This window comes from Zootoca vivipara, chromosome 8 (assembly GCF_963506605.1).
Source record: "Zootoca vivipara chromosome 8, rZooViv1.1, whole genome shotgun sequence".
In the NCBI taxonomy this organism is placed as follows: Eukaryota; Metazoa; Chordata; class Lepidosauria; order Squamata; family Lacertidae; genus Zootoca; species Zootoca vivipara.
Window position 1 is genome coordinate 66,034,612 of NC_083283.1, and position 23,480 is coordinate 66,058,091.

A 23,480-nucleotide genomic window follows, 5' to 3' on the forward strand; every position below is an offset into this window, starting at 1 on the left:
AGTTTTCTTCCACATGAGGTTTTGCATGCCATCAGTGTACATAGAGGCATTGTATTTGTAGGCATGTCTTGCACTGTTGTGTGCAGGGAGGGCTAGGAAAAAGTGAATTGTGTAAACTTGCTGATTTTACAAGCTGGGTTTGTGTGTGAAAGGTATAATATTTTATAGCACCCCTGTAATTTTATCAATCTCTAAGCTTACTTGGAGATACTTTGGTACAAACTTGGTACAGATTTCAAAATAAGTACACAAAGCCAACAAAGAGACTCCCAAGTTCATAGGGGCATCAGCTTTCCTGGTCAAGAGTCCACTTTGCCCGACTGCAGCCCACAAAAGCTTAGGCCATAATACATTTATCATCCTTTCAGGGCTACAAAAGATGAATCAACAGAAGCATAGTTAATCTATGGACTTCCATTCTACAGGAAGCAGTGACAGCCAGCAACTGGGATAGATTGAAAAAAAGGATTATACTGATGTCTGTGCTCTGCCCTCGCGGTCCTAGGCAATAATGCTTCTGAATACAGTGGTACCTTGGTTCTCAAAGGGTTTAGTAGTCAAACAACTTGGAAGTAAATGTTCTGGTTTGGGAACTTTTTTCGGAAGCCGAACGTGCTCCGGATTGAGTGTTACACTTCCAGTATGAGTACCAAACTTCTGTTTTCAGTGCCACACTGAGATCTGTCTGTTTTTGATATTTATTTTCTGCTTTTTTGTTTTGTTTTTGTGACTGTGTGCAACCCAGTTCAGCTACTGATTAATTGATTCTTTAACTGCAGAAATGAATAAAAGCTGCAAAACCAAAAGAACCATTAGCAGAACAACAATGGAGATAAAGAAGCAAATTATTTCCTTTTTTATAATGTTTTTATTGAACAAATTTAACAAAACACATCATCAATTCCCCCCTTTTTATACCCTCCTCTCCCTCCCTCCCTCTCCCACCCTCCCGAGACTTCCCTATATATAAAGAAGCAAATTATTTCCAAGCATGAAAGTGCTGTCTGTTTAAGTGGTCTGGAGCTTATTTATTTCGCAGTGCAACTTTTGTTTTTGTGATTTATTTTACATTTTTGTTTTGGAGGCTTTTTCGGTTCATTTGTTTTTGTGACTGTGTCACTGATTAATTGATTGATTGATTGATTGATTGTGTGACTGCGGAAATGGATTAAAGCCCCCCATCCAAACAATGACTATCATCAGTGCAGGTAAGAAAAAAAATGTAAATATATAAAGAAGCAAATTATTTCCAAGCATGAAAGTGCTGTCTGTTTAAGTGGTCTGGAGCTTATTTATTTCGCAGTGCAACTTTTGTTTTTGTGATTTATTTTACATTTTTGTTTTGGAGGCTTTTTCAGTTCATTTGTTTTTGTGTCCGTGTCACTGATTGATTGATTGATTGATTGTATGGATGGATTAAAGCCCCCCATCCAAACAATGACTATCATCAGTGCAGGTAAGAAAAAAAATGTAAATATATAAAGAAGCAAATTATTTCCAAGCATGAAAGTGCTGTCTGTTTAAGTGGTCTGGAGCTTATTTATTTCGCAGTGCAACTTTTGTTTTTGTGATTTATTTTACATTTTTGTTTTGGAGGCTTTTTCAGTTCATTTGTTTTTGTGTCCGTGTCACTGATTGATTGATTGATTGATTGATTGTGTGACTGCGGAAATGGATTAAAGCCCCCCATCCAAACAATGACTATCAACTGCAGGTAAGGGGGGAAAAGTAATTTTAATTTTTATCATCTACAATCCTGTCTTATTTTATAGTACAGTATATTGTTTATTGATTTCATTTTATGGATCAATGGTCTCGCAAGATGGTAAAATTCATGTTAAAGTACTGTTTTAGGATTTTTTTAAAAAAAATCTGCAATTGATGAATCCATTTTGCATTATTTTCTATGCGAAGGCACACTTTTGTTTTGGCACGCTTTGGTTTTGTTACGTACTTCCGGAATGGATTAAGTTTGAGAACCAAGGTACCACTGTACTAGTTTCTGGAAAGCACAGGAAGGCAGAGGGCTCTTGTGTTCAAATCTGCTTGCTGGTTTCCCACAGTCATCTGGTTGGCCCCTGAGACAACAGGACGCTGGATTAGGTGGGCCTTTGCTGATCCAGCAGGCTCTTCTTATGTTCTAATATACTGCAATATTCTCACCGTTGCATGTGGCATAACAACACTTAAGTTTTGCTAATTACTCATAGAAGATACTGTTACTCGAGCCTGAGATCATTTCCTCAATTGAAAATGAAAAATACAGAGATGTGTTTAAGGAGCCCATTCCAATGAAGATCCTTTATTACATATGAATGGAGGGATCATGTGTTACTCTTGCCATTATCTCCTCCGCATTCCTAAAAATTTGGAACATAGCGAGGACAGTAGAGAATGGAGACGGTGTGAAAATAAGAGAAGGTGCACATTGGGATTGACGGGTGTTCAGTTTCTTTCTTGTCTTTCTTGAAAGCCTAACAGGATTCTCTTTCCTCCCTGACTCCCAAACAGGTGAGGAAGATGACAATCAGAATTCTATGGAGCCACCTGTGAATTCATTGGGAAGGACAAAGAAACAGTTTAAATGCAGGGAATGTGGGATGTGCTTTAGTTACAGTGGAAGACTGAGGACACATCAACGAATTCACACAGGGGAGAAACCATTTAAATGTATGGAATGTGGAAAGAGCTTCAGTCAAAATGTACACGTTAGAAGACATCAACGATCTCACACGGGGGAGAAACCATTTAAATGTATGGAATGTGGAAAGAGGTTCAGTAAAAGTGGAGCACTTAGAATACACCAACGAACACACACAGGGGAGAAACCATTTGACTGTATTGAATGTGGTAAGAGCTTCAGTCAAAGTGGAGCACTTAGAATCCATGAACGAATACACACAGGGGAGAAACCATTTAAATGTATTGAATGTGGAAAGAGCTTCAGTAAAAATGAAGCACTTAGAATACACCAACGAACACACACAGGGGAGAAACCATTTAAATGTATTGAATGTGGAAAGAGCTTCAGTCAAAATGAAGCACTTAGAATACACCAACGAACACACACGGGGGAGAAACCATTTAAATGTACTGAATGTGGTAAGAGCTTCAGTAAAAGTGGAGCACTTAGAGTACACCAACGAACACACACAGGGGAGAAAGCATTTAAATGTATTGAATGTGGAAAGAGCTTCAGTCAAAATGAAGCACTTAGAATACACCAACGAACACACACGGGGGAGAAACCATTTAAATGTACTGAATGTGGTAAGAGCTTCAGTCAAAGTGGAGCACTTAGAGTACACCAACGAACACACACAGGGGAGAAACCATTTAAATGTATTGAATGTGGAAAGAGCTTCAGTCAAAATGCACACCTTAGAATACATCAACGAACACACACAGGGGAGAAACCATTTAAATGTATTGAATGTGCAAAGTGCTTCAGTAACAATGAAACACTTAGAATCCATCAACGATCTCACACGGGGGAGAAACCATTTAAATGTATTGAATGTGGTAAGAGCTTCAGTGAAAGTAGAGCACTTAGAATACACCAACGAACACACACAGGGGAGAAACCATTTAAATGTATTGAATGTGGTAAGAGCTTCAGTGAAAGTGGAACACTTAGAGTACACCAACGAACACACACAGGGGAGAAACCATTTAAATGTATTGAATGTGGAAAGAGCTTCAGTAAAAATGAATCACTTAGAGTACACCAACGAACACACACAGGGGAGAAACCATTTAAATGTATTGAATGTGGTAAGAGCTTCAGTAAAAGTGGAGCACTTAGAGTACACCAACGAACACACACAGGGGAGAAACCATTTAAATGTATTGAATGTGGAAAGAGTTTCAATGAAAGTGGAGCACTTAGAATACACCAACGAACACACACAGGGGAGAAACCATTTAAATGTATTGAATGTGCAAAGTGCTTCAGTAAAAATGAAGCACTTAGAATACACCAACGAACACACACGGGGGAGAAACCATTTAAATGTACTGAATGTGGTAAGAGCTTCAGTAAAAGTGGAGCACTTAGAGTACACCAACGAACACACACAGGGGAGAAACCATTTAAATGTATTGAATGTGGAAAGAGCTTCAGTCAAAATGCACACCTTAGAATACATCAACGAACACACACAGGGGAGAAACCATTTAAATGTATTGAATGTGCAAAGTGCTTCAGTAAAAGTGGAGCACTTAGAAGACACCAACAAACTCACACGGGGGAGAAACCATTTAAATGTATTGAATGTGGTAAGAGCTTCAGTCAAAGTGGAGCACTTAGAGTACACCAACGAACACACACAGGGGAGAAACCATTTAAATGTATTGAATGTGGAAAGAGCTTCAGTCAAAATGCACACCTTAGAATACATCAACGAACACACACAGGGGAGAAACCATTTAAATGTATTGAATGTGCAAAGTGCTTCAGTAAAAGTGGAGCACTTAGAAGACACCAACAAACTCACACGGGGGAGAAACCATTTAAATGTATTGAATGTGGTAAGAGCTTCAGTCAAAGTGGAGCACTTAGAGTACACCAACGAACACACACAGGGGAGAAACCATTTAAATGTACTGAATGTGGAAAGAGCTTCAGTAACAATGAAGCAGTTAGAATCCATGAACAAACTCACACGGGAGAAACCATTTAAATGTATTGAATGTGGAAAGAGTTTCAGTCAAAATGCACACCTTAGAATACATATTCATATAAATGAGTGTGAGAAACTATGGAAGGAGACATAAAGTTTACAGCATGCTGTAGTCTCAGAGAAAATATCATGAAGATGCTATGTTCTCTTATAATGTACAGAACAGATAAAGAACACTGAGAAATCAGTGATAGCCTCCCACCACAAAAAATAGGTATATTCTGGAACAATACAGCCCTGTAGAAAAGGACTACACATAAAGATGTTTATTGTGCTAATTATTTACAGTGTAGAGACAGCTTAAAAACATGACCTCTCATCCCGAATCAGAATCCGGCAATGGCGTACGTCTGTTCCTATGCTAGCAAAGTAGTCTGGGCACCCCAAAATGCCGCCCCCTTGATCTTGCAGTGCTGTCCTCATTTCTGGCGCCGGAAGGAGCGATGCCCTTTCAGTTTCCTCCCTCAGCAGTCGGTTCCCTGGCTCTGCAGAATTCCCAAGCGTCTGCCTGCATCCCTCCATCTCTGAGCTTTCCCATTGTTCTTCACTCTGATTTCTCTCCCTCTCCCAGTCTCCTCCTCCCCCTCTGGCTGCTTCAGAACCACTGGTGCTCTCTGTACTTGATGAGGTGGACGTTAGGATGATGGGGGCTGGCTCCCTGTAGGGAGTCCCCCTTACACATCCCAAAATGCCAACCACAATAAAATTGGTACCTATATCCCGGTGGTGGCAGAGCCAAATAAGTCTAGTTTTTCTCCCTTCCCTACAAGGCGCAACACTGATTCTGAGGAGAAGGAGGCTGATTGGAAGTGCCACCCCCTTGTTAGAAGGCATGCAGGTGGGGGCTGGATGAGGGCAGACAGGTTGGTGGAGCACGGACTGCCCCATTCATCTCAATGGACCAGCTTCCACTGCCCTATCCTTGTTGGAACAGCAATATTTGTGTGTGCATTTTTTTAAAAAAAGCATTCAAATAACAGATGTTTTAGAGTGGACCTATCTGCCCACTGGACTGCAACACACAAAGTCACTTTGTTTGAAATTATTGAAGATTCAACAACCAAGAATAATTGTATTGATGAGTTCATTAAATAACAGAGTCTAGAACCCCTTTCTCCACCCTTGCTGAAACCCAGATATTTTGGACTACAAATCCCATCGCCCCTTTGCCATTGGCCATGCTGACTGAGTTGAAGTCTGATACATTATGCAGGGTACCAGACTGGGCAAAGCTAATCTATTCTAGGGTAATAGAAAGCAAGTTTTCAAAGTTACTTACCTGCAAAAAGGTGCATGTCTTTTCTCTGTGCAGCTTATTAGCGAGCTTCAATATACAGTATAGGGTGCACTACTATTAATCTCAGTATTGAATGCCTGGAATCTTGAATGAAGGTCTTCAACATCATCAAAGTGAAATGTCTGCATGGAAGAAAGAAGTCCTAAGTCATCAGCACGGCAGCCATTCAAATTTATGCCAATTAAAAAACAGACTGCACAACCAACTTTCTGGTCTCCTAATGACACATATACAGTACAGTACGGTTGCTGTGTAGGTTTGTCATTGCTTTCCTCCCAAGAAGCAGGCGTCTTTTAATTTCAGGACTGATGTCACCATCTGCAGTGATCAAGGAGCCCAAGAAAGTAAAATCTCTCACTGCCTCCATTTCTTCCCCTTCTATTTGTCAGGAGGTGATGGGACCAGTGGCCATGATCTTGGTTTTTTTGATGTTGAGCTTCAGACCTTGTCGACAAAGGTCCATATAGTTAAAGCTATGGTTTTCCCAGTAGTGATGTATGGAAGTGAGAGATGGACCATAAAGAAGGCTGATCGCCAAAGAATTGATGCCTTCGAATTATGGTGCTGGAGGAGACTCTTGAGAGTCCCATGGACTGCAAGAAGATCAAACCTATCCATTCTGAAGGAAATCAGCCCTGAGTGCTCACTGGAAGGACAGACCGTGAAGCTGAGGCTCCAATACTTTGGCCACCTCATGAGAAGAGAAGACTCCTTGGAAAAGACCCTGATGTTGGGAAAGATTGAGGGCACTAGGAGAAGGGGACGACAGAGGACGAGATGGACTTCCGGTTCGTCGCGGCGGTGAGAAGGACGCAGGGACTTTCGCGTGCCGAGGTCCCTGGCTTCTCGGAGGGGGGGGAAGTCCGCAGAGCGAGCGGACTCCCCGTAAAAACATCGGATCGAGAGTTCCGATGACTCAGGAGCCCAGCGGCCGCTCCGTTTGGCGGATCCCCCGCCGCCCGAGAGCTCAATAGAGCGATCGTGAGCCGGCGGGGTTGAACCGCGGGAGCCATTTTGGGCTACATCTTACCTCCAGGAAGCGAAGCTCCGAGTCCTGACCCGGCAAGCGGCGGATTCTTCCGATTTGAAACTAAAGATTCCTAAAGAAGTAAGTGGAACTTTGATTTGGACCCTAAATTTGCTGATTGGAAAATAGGAGAGACTTTAAAGAAACGGAAGCCGGTCTCTTCCTAATGGGAAACTGGGAGGCGTTTGGAAAAAAAAATCCTAAGCCGAATAACAAAAGAATTTGAAACTGTGGACCCGAGAGGGAAAAAAGACTTTTTGGAACCATCTCAGCCCCTGAGTCCGGCACCCCTTGAGGTACAGCGGTATTAAAGTGAAGAGCGTTTTGACAGCTGTCAAAAGCTGTCAAACTGTCAAAAGACTGGGTGGATTGATTGCACTGCTGTGAACAAGAAAGATTGTTTGAAATTGTTAAAGAATTATTTAAATTGGAAGTAAGAATGGATTTGGGACTGTGTTAGGAACTAAGAAAAAGAACAGCCAAAATGGAGTCGATCGTCTGAGAAAGGAATTTTCCAGTACCCATTGTTCCCTACACCCTGTTTATCTGCGGTTACGAGAGGTATGAAAACAAAACTTTCTCGAGCCTTCCAGGAGACTGTGCTGAACTACTTGCTGTCATGGGAAGATTTCTACAAGGATCGGCAACATCCCAATTCACCACCAGTTGAGATTGAAGTCCAAGTCCAGGACTTAGAGGTTAATCCAAATTTGGAGATTATTGACTCTGAGACTGTGGGTGATAAGAAACAACTCGAAGAGGACTTGGACTATGACAAATTTGTTTGGGATGAAGCAAAATATGATCTCCAAAAGGGAGAAAAACAAGTAGAACAAGAAGATGAGAGACAAAGAGACTTAAAGTCTAATGGAATTGAAGATCCTGGAGGAGTTAAAATGTGGAGTGGGGTTTTTGTGGGATGGGAAGGACAGGGGCAGAGGGGGGCAAAGGTCTGGAGATGGATCTGGGAAAGAATGGGTGTGGGGTAAAAACTTTAGTTAAAAGGTATTGTTTTGGTCTCTGAAAGACGGTTTTCAAAATCTTGGCTTGACAATGGAAACGCTGAACCAATTGGGGGGGAAAGACTTGGGGAGAGGAGATGGAATATAAATAAGAAAGAGAAAAAAAGTTATGTTTCCTTAAGGGAGTATAAGAATGGTTGGGAAAGAACTTTCAAGTGATTGTAAATTATTGTAGGTTAAGTGAGGTATTTAGGCAGAAAGCTGCCCACCCTCCTCTCCTTATTCTGAGGCACTCAGTGGCAGGGGGTGCCCAGATGGGTGAGGAGAAAATGGAACCTTGGAAGTGCTGTTGCCCTGCAGGTTCCTCTTGTGGCAGGAGGGGACCTGTGGGGGGACAGCATGAAAAAGGAGGAGGATTGAGTTAATATTATAAGATTAAGATTTGAAGCTGAGTTGGAAAATTCGCCACAAGTAATTAGATTTTGTTGGAAAACCATGAGGAAGACTACCGAGGGAGTCGCAATTAAGATGTTAAAATAATAAGAACTGGGAAGTTTGAATTCTTCCCAATTTTTTCTTTTCTTCTGTTTTTTCTTTTGTCTTTTCTTTTTTTCTTTTTTCTTTTAGGTTTGTTAATATGATTATGAAAGAGTTGGGGGATGCAGATCCCCATAACTCTTCCCTACCTGTTCTCTCAGTGGCAGGGGGGGGATATGGGGGGAGGAGGGAAGCAGAACTCAATTCATAATTGGACCCCTTTGATTCTTAAAGCACACGGGTCCTACTGGTGGCAGAAGTGGACCGGTGTGTGGAGGGAAAACGAAGGGACAGTGTTATATTGTATGTCTTGTTTCATAAAATCAATAAAAATTTCTTTAAAAAAAAAAAGAGAGATGGTTGGACAGTGTTCTCGAAGCTACGAACATGAGTTTGACCAAACTGCGGGAGGCAGTGCAAGACAGGAGTGCCTGGCGTGCTCTGGTCCATGGGCTCACGAAGAGTCAGACACAACTAAACGACTAAACAACAACAACAACGGTTGCTGTGTGTCGGAACCATTGTCAGAGAAAGGATGACTGCATTTAGAGTTCTTTTCAAAGGGGAGGGGGCTCTAAAGCTCTTTTACTAATAGAGATACAAGAGAAAAACGGGGGACTCTCCAAAAGCTTTTAAGTATTTATAAGGCATGGTCTTATTCAAAGCGGCTTTCAGGAGCTAGAAATAGAAAAAAAATAAAACCACCTATTATTTCCCTGACAGGGAGTAGATAGAGGGGAGATGTCAACTATAATAGAAAATAAATGGGACAAATATTCTGAAATAAATGAAAACTGTTGCTGTTTTATCTATTTGAATGTGTTGTTTTGTTTTTACATAAGTGTTTGGTTAAGCCAGAAATAATGATTTATTTAAGTTTTTCTTCGTTTACAAAAGTAAAGTCTTTTCTACAGATCGGTTACATTTGTTATGCGACATTAGTGTTGAGCACAGTATAAGGTCGGGGAAGATGTGGGGGTAGAGGAGGGGTGGTGGTGAAACATATTCTTTTTTTTTATGGTGTACAGGTGGGGGTTTGTGTTAGCGTCAACTGGGTAGGTTCTCTTTCAATTCACTTGTTACATTTCCTTGGTAGTGAGAGGAGGAGGAGGAGAAGAATAAGAGATTGGATTTTGAATTCCCACTTTATCACTACCCAAAGGAGTCTCAAAGCAGCTAACATTCTCCTTTCCCTTCCTCTCCCACAACACACACTCTGTGAGGTGAGTGGGGCTGAGAGACTTAAAAGAAGTGTGACTAGTGTGACTAGCCCACGGTCACCCAGCAGCTGCATGTGGAGGAGCGGAGAAGCGAACCCGGTTCCCCAGATTACGAGTCTACTGCTCTTAACCACTACACCACACTGGCATAGGAATTGTGGGAGGCCCAGGGTGTAGTTGATTGGCTGCAGTGGGTTTTAATTAATTTATTAATGTTGATATTAGCTACTCTTGTTTTCCTCATTCTTTATTGGACCTATTCATAAGATTTTGGTAATTTCTGCATATATTTTCTCTCTATTTTTATTGCTTTGCTCCCTGCACTGGGACTGTAAACATTCAATGAACGGAGTGTTACAAAGACTCTAAATAAATAAATGACATGTGTGGCCAATAAATGACGTGTGGCCACAGAAAGAAGGAGGAGCAACTTTATTGTAGCACCTTTACCACACAACAATACAAACAAAACTAAACACTCTCATGACAGCCAGAACAGCAATATTTTTGGATATCTTCTAATACGCATCTGAATCCAAACAAAACCTCCTGCTATGTGGGCTATTGTAAATGTAAAGGGTTTTAAATTATTTCTAAACGAACCTTCTTAAGAAAATAGCCAGAAATCTGCACAACAGCTGTCACACACAAAATAGAAATAAAAGCTTTGCTGACCTTTGAGAGCTGTGCTGCTGTTTTTCCCTTGGTCCCCAAGAAAATCATAGCTAGGGTAATAGATATGCTAAAGGGTGAAAAGAAGATGTTGCCTGTTGGGTTGGATTCATTGAACTTTTGGAACAGATCAAGGGCAAAATGTGTGTTTGCATTAGCCAGTTCATCCATGGTGAAATTCTGAAAGACTGAAATCAAATGAAAACTTCTGTTACGTTCTAGTTACAGGCAGGTAGCCGTGTTGGTCTGGTGTAGTCAAAACAAAATTAAAAAATTCCTTCCAGTAGCATCTTAGAGACTAACTAAGGTTTCGTGTGCATGCACACTTCTTCAGATATGTTGTTATTACATATGGCTATTGACAAAAACGAAAGGGGTGCATAAAGCTTATGCGGTGGTTACACTAAATTATTTTTATATATATTCTGTTTTACAATTTCAAACAAACATTTTACATACTTTAACATATCCAATGACTTCCCTTCTTCTCTTTCCATGGTTCATTTTGAATATCTTACATCCCTGCATATTTTACAATAACTATTCCAATTGATTGTCCACTGTTAACATCCATCAACAATTACTTGCTCTGTTGAATTTATCTTAATGCAGCCAGCGTTTTCATACTAAATCTGGTCTTTATTCAGCATTCATTCTGTTCCATTCCTCTTGGTCAGTTTATGGGGATTCCATTAAACCTTTGTTCTTGCTACACTTTTCAATACCATTTCCCCGTCGCATTCCTATGCACCCAAATTCTTTTTAAAAGTGGCTCCGTTGCACTAGGGTAGACAGTGCTTTAAACTAATTTAACTGTGGAGACCTAATTTTCTCAGTCTTCTCTTGAATCCCTCCCGGAAAATACTGGCAGTCCAGAGGTTCACATATAATAATCTCTCACATGGAGTCGCTTGGCTATGGGGCAATCCTGTGCAACTGCAATGTCCGTGTCTAAGCATCAATATTTGATGGGCAAAGCCTTTCCCTGGTTGAGCTCAAACCACCAACCAGACTGCTTTCATTAACCCAGTCACCACTCACACCAACATGTCGCTGAAGCAATGATTTTTCAACACCAGCTTGATTGGGCTGGTCACGTTGTGCAGATGCCTGATTATCGTCTTCCAAAGCAACTGCTCTATTCCGAACTTAAAAATGGAAAGCGTAATGCTGGTGGTCTATAGAGGTTTAAAGACTCTCTCAAGGCAAATCTTTAAAAAATACAGTATAGTATAAACACTGACAACTGGGAAACACTGGCCTGCGAGCGCTCCAATTGGAGAAGAGCCTTTACCAAAGGTGTCATGGGTTTTGAAGATGCCCAAAATCAGAACGAAAGGGGGGAAAGTGCTAAGAGGAAGGCACACTTGGCAAACCCTCACCATGATCAACTCCTGCCGGGAAATCTAGCTCCCCACTGAAGGACGTTTGGCTCCTGAATTGGCCTCCACAGTCACTCACGGACCCACGGTTAAAACCATGTTTATGGAAGAAAATCTTACTCGGCTACGAGTGATCGCCAAAGAAGAAGAATACAAAATATTTCCTCAGGCTGGAACAGTCAAGCTCTCTCTCTCTCTCTCTCTCTCTCTCTCTCTCTCTCTCTCTCTCTCTCTCTCTCTCAGCTGCAACCATTCTGACAAGGCGAGTGCCTCACTGCAGTTTTGGGCAGCGTCGACTGGTGCAGTCCTGGATTACCAAGCAGGCAGAGCACACGAGCCCCACGCCTTTTCGGGCCCCCGGGCATTATTGATTTGATCTTGACAGAAAATTGCAATCAAGTATTTGGAGATAATTTGTGAGGGACTCCCTGAGATTTCAACTGCCCTGAGGCAGGGTTTGATCCGGCACTGGACTCGTGTGGTGCAGAAGAATTGCACAGCGTCTCTGTTTCTGGCACTTACCTGGCTGGGCGACAGGAATAAAAGTCCTCGTAGCCGGTCACTGCTTATGCAGCCCTGTAGGAGAAAGTAGGTGTGGGTCGGCAAACTGTTAAGTGTTTGGGGTTGGCTTGGGGAGCAAGCATTGCTCTCTCCAGAGACCTGGGAAGGCTGAGCTGCATCTCAGCTCCCCACCCTTCTATGGCTGGAGGGAAGGCAAAGGCCTCTGAGGGAATGGGGTGGCTTCACCCTGGCAGGTGGGGCAGCGGGAATTTGGGTAAACATGCTGGGTAGAGGTAATGAGATACTAGAAAAGGAAGGAGGAAACAGCTTCAGAAATTGCCTAGGTGTGTTTTATTGCTCTTTCAGGGCCGCCTTTTGTATGTGTGTGTACACTGCTGTGTAATTAAAATCATATCAATGTGGTTTGCAGCAATAAAAACACAAAACTACACAATAAAAACCATTCAAAGCTTAACACCAGACATCAGTTAACCCTTGTGGAAGGATGTATTCTTTTCTTTTCTTTAAAAAACCCCCACTATAAACAAAATTAACGGTCAATTATCTTGCATATATAACCCAACAGGGAGCATGTGCATAACACATTATCCAAAGGATTGACCTTTGGATACAAAGTTTCTTTTTTAAAAAAAAATTATTAAAAATTTCTTGAATTACAAAGATGTTTCTGTTTTGCTTAATATATGTAGGGCTTGATGTCAGCTTTGTTTCCGTTGGTATTCCTTTATTCGCTTGTGTTCTTTTGATGGTGAGAGAGATTTGGGTTGGCCAAGGGTGTAGTTTTTCATTTGTGATTGGCTATGATGGTCTTTGTTTTCATGTGTGAGTGGGGTGGGTGGGTATTTTTGGGTCAGGTTAGCCGTACTGATTTGTATGCTGGTGGTAAATTTTTGTCAGTATCTTGTTGGGCTGCGTGTGTGATAAAGGGGAACCATACCGGGGTGAAGGCGTCCTCTTCTATTTGTCCTGTTGGTAATTTCAGCTTGTTGGTTAGTTTTTCTAGTAAGACTGTTTCCCATACTACTTGGTACCACCGGTCGATGCCTACTCCTGACAGGTTCCTCCAATGCCTGGTTATGACACTCCTGATTGCTGAAAGTAGGTGAGTGGATACAAAGCTTTTGATCAAATACAAAATGTAAAAGATTTTAGAAACCCAAAGCATCCATGCTTCTCCTTTTTTAAAAAATGTCCATGGAGTTTTCTTTGCAAAGTACTGGAGTGGTTTGCCTTCTGGCGGTTCCCTCGTTGCGAGAACCAAGTTGCAGGGAACTAGGCAGAGGGCCTTCTCGGTGGTGGCGCCTGCCCTGTGGAACGCCCTCCCAACAGATGTCAAAGAGGAAAACAACTAGGAGGCATTTAGAAGACAACTGAAGGCAGCCCTGTTCAGGGAGGCTTTTAATGTTTAATAGATTATTGTGTTTTATTTTTCTTTTGGAAGCCGCCCAGAGTGGCTGGGGAAACCCAGCCAGATGGGTGGGGTATAAATAATAATAATAATTATTATTATTATTACCGGTATTATTATTTTGTTATCAATCCATATCCAGAATGGACCACTTTCCTTCTAAAAGCCTATAAGAACCAAGGGAGGCCATGGGCAGGATTCCTGCATTGCAAGCAGTTGGAATGTCCCTTCCAACTCCACAGTTCCATGATTCTAAGTATCTGGGGGGAAACTAAAACAAGGAAATAAACAACAGTATGTTGTTCATCAGTTTATCCGGTTCAACCGTTTCTTCTACTTTTCATGGAGAAGCAAACCTGCCAAAGAAAAGTACACTTCTTGTTGGGTTGTGGCGGATAAAAAATAGGAAGGGGTGGTCAGCATTGAAATCCTCTTCCATAATATGTGGAGAGGTACATGTTGTTGTAATAACAACAGCAGTTGCTGCTGCCGCTGCCGCTCCCTCTTCATTCACTTCTATAAATGACTTGTGAACAATATGGGACACGTAGAGATTCCGGGCTCCTGACATTTCCAGAAAAATCTGCCTTACTGCTGTCCAAGACATCCAGCAGTCCCAACACTGCCAAGTCATTTTTGAGGTTATAGCTCTCCTCCAGTTTAAATTTAGGCAGATGCACATAAACTACAGTTCTAGTTACAGGTAGGTAGCCGTGTTGGTCTGAGTTGAAGCAAAATAGAAAAAATTCCTTCAGTAGCACCTTAAAGACCAACTAGGTTTGAGCTTTCGTGTGCATGCACACTTCCATTTGGTATCTGAAGAAGTGCGCATCAGCAGGGCGGTCTCGCCGCCTGCACGATGCATTCGCCTTGCAAGGGGGCGCATCCAGCCTTGCAGCCTCCCATGGCCCAACCCACAGCCAGCGAGATCCGATGCTCAGAGAGGCAGGAAACGTGGCCAGCCAAGGGGACTCGAGAGCGGCTGCACTTTCCTGTCCCCCCGCCGAGGAGAGCGGAGGAGCAGCGGGCAGTGGCCTGGCGAGTTTCCCCGGTGAGGATCCGCATTCCAGTGCAGGGACGGAGGAGCGAGGAGTCAGAGGTGCAAGGGGGGGGGGTGGCAGGAGGGCGAAGCAAGAGGAGGAGGAGGAGAGCCCGTGCCTGGCAGGATCAGCCCCCGAGTCCAGGCAGAGGCTGCAGGGCGCCCTGCAACCCTTCAATACTATAGACGCTGTTGAGCTCAAGGCGCACAATGAGGGGTCCAAGGCAGCTGCTGCTTCGCGATGGAGGCTGCATAGTCGCCCACTGATCAGGGCGTACCTGGGGCTTTTGCCGCCCCTCTCCCTGTCCCTCATCAGGGAGCCCCGTCCTCTTCCACGGCCCTCCCTCCGCTCCGACTGTCCTTCCCTTTCGCCTGCTTCTGCCTCTAAGGACTAAGGAAGGCAAAATGGAAGTTAGTTATTAATGTTCAGATTATTACTCATTTCATTTCTATACTGTACTGCTTCATATTTTAAGGGAAAAAATCTCAAAGTAATTAGAGAGAAATCTCAATGCAGTTTGTGTCCATAGGATGTTGAGAGCATTAAGTCTGTAGATCCAGAGAATTTAAAGCCCCAGAGAATCATGGGAACTGTAGTTTATTGCTACAGTTCTCAGCACCCTTAACAAACTGCAGCCCGCAGGATTTCTTGGGTGAAGCCATGTACTTTAAATGTTAGGTGGGTCCGTCACAGCCTTAATTATATACAAAGATCTGTTGTTGCCTTTCCAACATGCTTAAAGTTGCAGCCAGGATCAGCATTCCCTGGCCACTGAACATGATCAGTGCTCTTACTGAGTTGTTTTTGGATTTCCCTATCACTGCCTTGGTTCTCCCACCCCCAAATATTATTCATACTTCCGTAAACCTTGGGGTTTCCTCGAGTCTTTGGATAACTTCCTCTCATCCATGGGTGGAGTTATTTGGGCGACATTGTCATTCACAGCCTGAACATCAGAAATAGAAAGAGTAATAATATATTTCAAAATCTGGCTAATGGTTAAAAAAAACGTGCTTTTGTTTTTTATTCTTGACTTTTATTCTACACTGGCATTTTACTTTGTGTTTTTTTTCCTTTTCCAGCAGGGTAGTGTAAAAATGGAAGAGCAGGGACCGAGGAGACCTATTCGAAGGGAGAGCCTGGAATCCAAAGGAAAGAGATCTCCTGCAGGCCAAGTTGAGACTTTCGGGGATCTTCTGCCTCAGGCAGATTTACGTCAAATTAAGCAGGAGCCAGAGGAGGAGGAGGAGCTGAAGCAGCACTGGGATGCCCAGTGGCAGGATTTCCTGAAGACAATGCAACCACCTTGTTCAAGCTGGGAAACCCCACAGGCTCCCATTCCTCCCCACTCCGGGGATGGTGTCTTCCTGACATCCTTCAAGGGAGCTACGGATGACAGCCAGTGGCCCAGTGGGAGAGCAGGGGAGACAGACCAGACCCTGTTCCCAGACACTGAGGGGCTTCTAGGAAAGGTAAGTGCCCTCCTCTCACCTGGGTTTCCAGCACCTGGCGGTCACAGGTCCACTGGCTGTAGACATGGAGGTTCTGTTTAGCTATGAATATTTTCCTCCTCCCTGCACTTTCTCTCTAATCCACTTTAAAAAGGCTTGCTAGACCAAACTTGGGAGATTTGCAATCACATCTCCTGATGTGACGAAGCAACCATAGGGGACTCTGAATTTAATCAGAGCAGAAGCTACGTCAGAAGAGGGGTCCTTTACTCCAACCCCCGTTTTACTCCTCTAAATTGCCTCCATTTCCAAAATGCTATTTTCTCCCCACTGAGGTAAAAGTCTTGGCACGTCTTGCAGCCTCAGCACTGCCATGTGTGGTGCAAAAAAGAATAACACTGGCCTACCTTGCAAGGTCGTTGCAAGATTTATTAATATAATGGCCAGCTTCAGATGACTGAATCGCAGCCTGAAAAGATGCTTTACAAATAGGCACAGTTTTTAAGGATTCTTTGGCAAAGTTACGCTGAAACCTTAGTTGACCCAAGTTTAAAACAAAAATCTCCTGGGCATCAGAAGCAGAATGGATCACTCCAGGAAGGACTCCCACCCAACCTTTAGTGAGAGGGGGCAAAAGAGAAGCACTCTGCATGGGTAGTTGCACAAATTTACCATCTGTGGTCCTGCACTGGGGGGCAAGGCTAACAAACGGGAACTGGGAATGTGCTAGTCCCATCTCCCCCTGCATCTGCCACCTGACCTAATGGTCCCAGTTTACCTCATGATTGGGCCGGCCCTGATGGTGAACTGTGATCTAACCAGGCAGTCTCTTATAAGCCGTAACTAAGCAACTTTCCATTTTGCCCAAACCAGGAAACTACAGCTGCCAGATTTGGAACAAGCCGGGATATTAAGCTAACTTCAAACTGTGTTTGGTCAAAACAGGAAACTCTGGTTGATCAGTGGCTTTGTGGTTTGACTGTTCCCACTGCAAAGGGGCTGTGTAGTCAGGTGAAAGGCATCTTCAAATCCCTCCTCTTGAGTCGAGACACAATAATTCAGAATGGACCAACACATATGAAGCATTCTGAATACTGTTTAACAGGGCAGTCCTGTGGAGGCCTACTTGGAAGCAAGCCACATTGAGTTCAGTGGGACTTACTTCCATGTGAGTGTGAACAGTATAGGATAGTGGCCTACAGTTCTGTCCAAAAGCTATTTAGCAGTATTAACTCACCCAGTGTCATGAACACACCAGCCCAAAGCCTAGAAGTACAGTCTGATTTGAGAGCTGAGAGCCGACAGCTACAAACTCCCACTCCTCTTGACACTGAAAGGAATTTAGATAACACGGTAGCTGGAAGCAGGCTGCAACAAAGCCAAAGCTCTCAAGAGGCACAGGAAGACTCGTAGAGGAAGGAAGGGAGCTTTCCTTCACCGGAAGGGGAAGCAGCTGACCCAATGAGGCCAAAGAGTAGACAAATGGGAAGGGTTTAGACAGAAAACAAACCAAGAGACGCAATGGTCATAGGTTCAGTACTGTATATTCTGCAGATGCCGTCAGGATTCTTCAGAAGGGTCAACTTGAGCATACTTGATGGATGCTCGACGTCAGCTCTCCAAGGCTAATTGCTTGTTTGGCAATAAATCTTCAAGTTAATTATGTCTTGTGTACTGTGTTATCCAGCCGACAGCCTTGACTTCTGACTGACATCTGTCAGTCAGCTTCTCTAGCTTTTCAAGATGTCCTTATCGGCATCCCGGTCTCTGTTCCAGGAATTGTGGCCTGTGGAAGATGTGGTTATTAAGTCCCCAAAGTCTGAGCAGGATCCCTTGGACACAGAGAACATCCATCTCTCTGTAAAGGCTGAGGGAGAGAGTGAAGAAGAGGCCAGCTTTCTGGGTAAGGGTTGGGGTCTGGGTCCTTGTGTGCTTTTGCAATTTGCGGAGGGTCCAGCAGAAGCCATTTCCTCTCTCCTGCCTGAAATTCTCAGACAATGGGAATGCCAGAACTTCTGAGTTAGCCTTTTGCAACATAGTACCCTCCAGACATTATGAGATTCCAACTCCCCTCACCCACAGCCAGCATGACCAATGGAATGGTGGGAGTTGTAGTCTAACAACTTCCAGAGCGCATCAAGTTGGAGAAGGATCCTGTGGGAAGACAGCCCAATGTTAAATTCATGGAGAAAGAAGGGGGAGAACCATTACATCTCTAGGAAGCTGACATGCTTTCTGTGATGGAATGATTGACACGGCACAATACTGAATTCCTTCCATAGTTTTCTTCCACATGAGGTTTTGCATGCCATCAGTGTACATAGAGGCATTGTATTTGTAGGCATGTCTTGCACTGTTGTGTGCAGGGAGGGCTAGGAAAAAGTGAATTGTGTAAACTTGCTGATTTTACAAGCTGGGTTTGTGTGTGAAAGGTATAATATTTTATAGCACCCCTGTAATTTTATCAATCTCTAAGCTTACTTGGAGATACTTTGGTACAAACTTGGTACAGATTTCAAAATAAGTACACAAAGCCAACAAAGAGACTCCCAAGTTCATAGGGGCATCAGCTTTCCTGGTCAAGAGTCCACTTTGCCCGACTGCAGCCCACAAAAGCTTAGGCCATAATACATTTATCATCCTTTCAGGGCTACAAAAGATGAATCAACAGAAGCATAGTTAATCTATGGACTTCCATTCTACAGGAAGCAGTGACAGCCAGCAACTGGGATAGATTGAAAAAAAGGATTATACTGATGTCTGTGCTCTGCCCTCGCGGTCCTAGGCAATAATGCTTCTGAATACAGTGGTACCTTGGTTCTCAAAGGGTTTAGTAGTCAAACAACTTGGAAGTAAATGTTCTGGTTTGGGAACTTTTTTCGGAAGCCGAACGTGCTCCGGATTGAGTGTTACACTTCCAGTATGAGTATCAAACTTCTGTTTTCAGTGCCACACTTCCGTTTTCAGTGCCACACTGAGATCTGTCTGTTTTTGATATTTATTTTCTGCTTTTTTGATTTGTTTTTGTGACTTTGTGCAACCCAGTTTAGCTACTGATTAATTGATTGTTTGACTGCAGAAATGAATAAAAGCTGCAAAACCAAAAGAACCATTAGCAGAACAACAATGGATATAAAGAACCAAATTATTTCCTTTTTTTATAATGTTTTTATTGAACAAATTTAACAAAACACATCATCAATTTCCCCCTTTTTATACCCTCCTCTCCCTCCCTCCCTCTCCCACCCTCCCGAGACTTCCCTATATATAAAGAAGCAAATTATTTCCAAGCATGAAAGTGCTGTCTGTTTAAGTGGTCTGGAGCTTAATTATTTTGCTGTACAACTTTTGTTTTTGAGATTTATTTTACATTTTTGTTTTGGAGGCTTTTTCAGTTCATTTGTTTTTGTGTCCGTGTCACTGATTGATTGATTGATTGTGTGACTGCGGAAATGGATTAAAGCGCCCCATCCAAACAATGACTATCAACTGCAGGTAAGGGGGAAAAAGTAATTTTAATTTTTATCATCTACAATCCTGTCTTATTTTATAGTACAGTATATTGTTTATTGATTTCATTTTATGGATCAATGGTCTCGCAAGATGGTAAAATTCATGTTAAAGTACTGTTTTAGGATTTTTTTAAAAAAAAATCTGCAATTGATGAATCCATTTTGCATTATTTTCTATGCGAAGGCACACTTTTGTTTTGGCACGCTTTGGTTTTGTTACGTACTTCCGGAATGGATTAAGTTTGAGAACCAAGGTACCACTGTACTAGTTTCTGGAAAGCACAGGAAGGCAGAGGGCTCTTGTGTTCAAATCTGCTTGCTGGTTTCCCACAGTCATCTGGTTGGCCCCTGAGACAACAGGACGCTGGATTAGGTGGGCCTTTGCTGATCCAGCAGGCTCTTCTTATGTTCTAATATACTGCAATATTCTCACCGTTGCATGTGGCATAACAACACTTAAGTTTTGCTAATTACTCATAGAAGATACTGTTACTCGAGCCTGAGATCATTTCCTCAATTGAAAATGAAAAATACAGAGATGTGTTTAAGGAGCCCATTCCAACAAAGATCCTTTATTACATATGAATGGAGGGATCATGTGTTACTCTTGCCATTATCTCCTCCGCATTCCTAAAAATTTGGAACATAGCGAGGACAGTAGAGAATGGAGACGGTGTGAAAATAAGAGAAGGTGCACATTGGGATTGACGGGTGTTCAGTTTCTTTCTTGTCTTTCTTGAAAGCCTAACAGGATTCTCTTTCCTCCCTGACTCCCAAACAGGTGAGGAAGATGACAATCAGAATTCTATGGAGCCACCAGTGAATTCATTGGGAAGGACAAAGAAACAGTTTAAATGCAGGGAATGTGGGATGTGCTTTAGTTACAGTGGAAGACTGAGGACACATCAACGAATTCACACAGGGGAGAAACCATTTAAATGTATGGAATGTGGAAAGAGCTTCAGTCAAAATGTACACGTTAGAAGACATCAACGATCTCACACGGGGGAGAAACCATTTAAATGTATGGAATGTGGAAAGAGGTTCAGTAAAAGTGGAGCACTTAGAATACACCAACGAACACACACAGGGGAGAAACCATTTGACTGTATTGAATGTGGTAAGAGCTTCAGTCAAAGTGGAGCACTTAGAATCCATGAACGAACACACACAGGGGAGAAACCATTTAAATGTATTGAATGTGGAAAGAGCTTCAGTCAAAATGAAGCACTTAGAATACACCAACGAACACACACAGGGGAGAAACCATTTAAATGTATTGAATGTGGAAAGAGCTTCAGTCAAAATGAAGCACTTAGAATACACCAACGAACACACACGGGGGAGAAACCATTTAAATGTACTGAATGTGGTAAGAGCTTCAGTAAAAGTGGAGCACTTAGAGTACACCAACGAACACACACAGGGGAGAAACCATTTAAATGTATTGAATGTGGAAAGAGCTTCAGTCAAAATGAAGCACTTAGAATACACCAACGAACACACACGGGGGAGAAACCATTTAAATGTACTGAATGTGGTAAGAGCTTCAGTCAAAGTGGAGCACTTAGAGTACACCAACGAACACACACAGGGGAGAAACCATTTAAATGTATTGAATGTGGAAAGAGCTTCAGTCAAAATGCACACCTTAGAATACATCAACGAACACACACAGGGGAGAAACCATTTAAATGTATTGAATGTGCAAAGTGCTTCAGTAACAATGAAACACTTAGAATCCATCAACGATCTCACACGGGGGAGAAACCATTTAAATGTATTGAATGTGGTAAGAGCTTCAGTGAAAGTAGAGCACTTAGAATACACCAACGAACACACACAGGGGAGAAACCATTTAAATGTATTGAATGTGGTAAGAGCTTCAGTGAAAGTGGAACACTTAGAGTACACCAACGAACACACACAGGGGAGAAACCATTTAAATGTATTGAATGTGGAAAGAGCTTCAGTAAAAATGAATCACTTAGAGTACACCAACGAACACACACAGGGGAGAAACCATTTAAATGTATTGAATGTGGTAAGAGCTTCAGTAAAAGTGGAGCACTTAGAGTACACCAACGAACACACACATGGGAGAAACCATTTAAATGTATTGAATGTGGAAAGAGCTTCAGTAACAATGAAGCACTTAGAGTACACCACCGAACACACACAGGGGAGAAACCATTTAAATGTATTGAATGTGGTAAGAGCTTCAGTAAAAATGAAGCACTTAGAATCCATGAACGAACTCACACGGGGGAGAAACCATTTAAATGTATTGAATGTGGAAAGAGTTTCAATGAAAGTGGAGCACTTAGAATACACCAACGAACACACACAGGGGAGAAACCATTTAAATGTATTGAATGTGCAAAGTGCTTCAGTAAAAATGAAGCACTTAGAATACACCAACGAACACACACGGGGGAGAAACCATTTAAATGTACTGAATGTGGTAAGAGCTTCAGTAAAAGTGGAGCACTTAGAGTACACCAACGAACACACACAGGGGAGAAACCATTTAAATGTATTGAATGTGGAAAGAGCTTCAGTCAAAATGCACACCTTAGAATACATCAACGAACACACACAGGGGAGAAACCATTTAAATGTATTGAATGTGCAAAGTGCTTCAGTAAAAGTGGAGCACTTAGAAGACACCAACAAACTCACACGGGGGAGAAACCATTTAAATGTATTGAATGTGGTAAGAGCTTCAGTCAAAGTGGAGCACTTAGAGTACACCAACGAACACACACAGGGGAGAAACCATTTAAATGTACTGAATGTGGAAAGAGCTTCAGTAACAATGAAGCAGTTAGAATCCATGAACAAACTCACACGGGAGAAACCATTTAAATGTATTGAATGTGGAAAGAGTTTCAGTCAAAATGCACACCTTAGAATACATATTCATATAAATGAGTGTGAGAAACTATGGAAGGAGACATAAAGTTTACAGCATGCTGTAGTCTCAGACAAAATATCATGAAGATGCTATGTTCTCTTATAATGTACAGAACAGATAAAGAACACTGAGAAATCAGTGATAGCCTCCCACCACAAAAAATAGGTATATTCTGGAACAATACAGCCCTGTAGAAAAGGACTACACATAAAGATGTTTATTGTGCTAATTATTTACAGTGTAGAGACAGCTTAAAAACATGACCTCTCATCCCGAATCAGAATCCGGCAATGGCGTACGTCTGTTCCTATGCTAGCAAAGTAGTCTGGGCACCCCAAAATGCCGCCCCCTTGATCTTGCAGTGCTGTCCTCATTTCTGGCGCCGGAAGGAGCGATGCCCTTTCAGTTTCCTCCCTCAGCAGTCGGTTCCCTGGCTCTGCAGAATTCCCAAGCGTCTGCCTGCATCCCTCCATCTCTGAGCTTTCCCATTGTTCTTCACTCTGATTTCTCTCCCTCTCCCAGTCTCCTCCTCCCCCTCTGGCTGCTTCAGAACCACTGGTGCTCTCTGTACTTGATGAGGTGGACGTTAGGATGATGGGGGCTGGCTCCCTGTAGGGAGTCCCCCTTACACATCCCAAAATGCCAACCACAATAAAATTGGTACCTATATCCCGGTGGTGGCAGAGCCAAATAAGTCTAGTTTTTCTCCCTTCCCTACAAGGCGCAACACTGATTCTGAGGAGAAGGAGGCTGATTGGAAGTGCCACCCCCTTGTTAGAAGGCATGCAGGTGGGGGCTGGATGAGGGCAGACAGGTTGGTGGAGCACGGACTGCCCCATTCATCTCAATGG

General features: G+C 42.7%; 1 protein-coding gene and 1 long non-coding RNA gene across 23 annotated transcripts in view; one reads left to right on the forward strand and one right to left on the reverse strand.

The window, feature by feature from the left end:
* The window catches only part of LOC118090069 (oocyte zinc finger protein XlCOF6-like), a 57,589-nt gene that overhangs the window by 14,445 nt on the left and 19,664 nt on the right, over positions 1–23,480 (forward strand). For 4 of the 22 annotated variants that reach the window (XM_060278001.1, XM_060277998.1, XM_060277999.1 and 1 more), the window contains exons 3-5: positions 15,832–16,221; positions 17,977–18,103; positions 20,494–22,580. In XM_060278001.1, coding sequence (XP_060133984.1) covers positions 15,832–16,221; positions 17,977–18,103; positions 20,494–22,580 — 2,604 coding nt within the window. Of the gene's footprint in view, positions 1–2,511; positions 9,311–13,179; positions 13,404–14,437; positions 14,809–14,838; positions 15,160–15,831; positions 16,222–17,073; positions 17,935–17,976; positions 18,104–20,493; positions 22,581–23,480 lie in introns of those variants that run through there. The other 18 variants (XM_060278003.1, XM_060278009.1, XM_060278010.1 and 15 more) reach the window with 14 other exon arrangements.
* Positions 956–12,435, reverse strand: LOC132592559 (uncharacterized). The gene is made up of 4 exons (XR_009558060.1): positions 12,302–12,435; positions 10,401–10,585; positions 5,962–6,101; positions 956–2,547 (listed from the first exon to the last, which is right to left on the reverse strand). It is a non-coding gene; the product is annotated as an uncharacterized LOC132592559 (long non-coding RNA).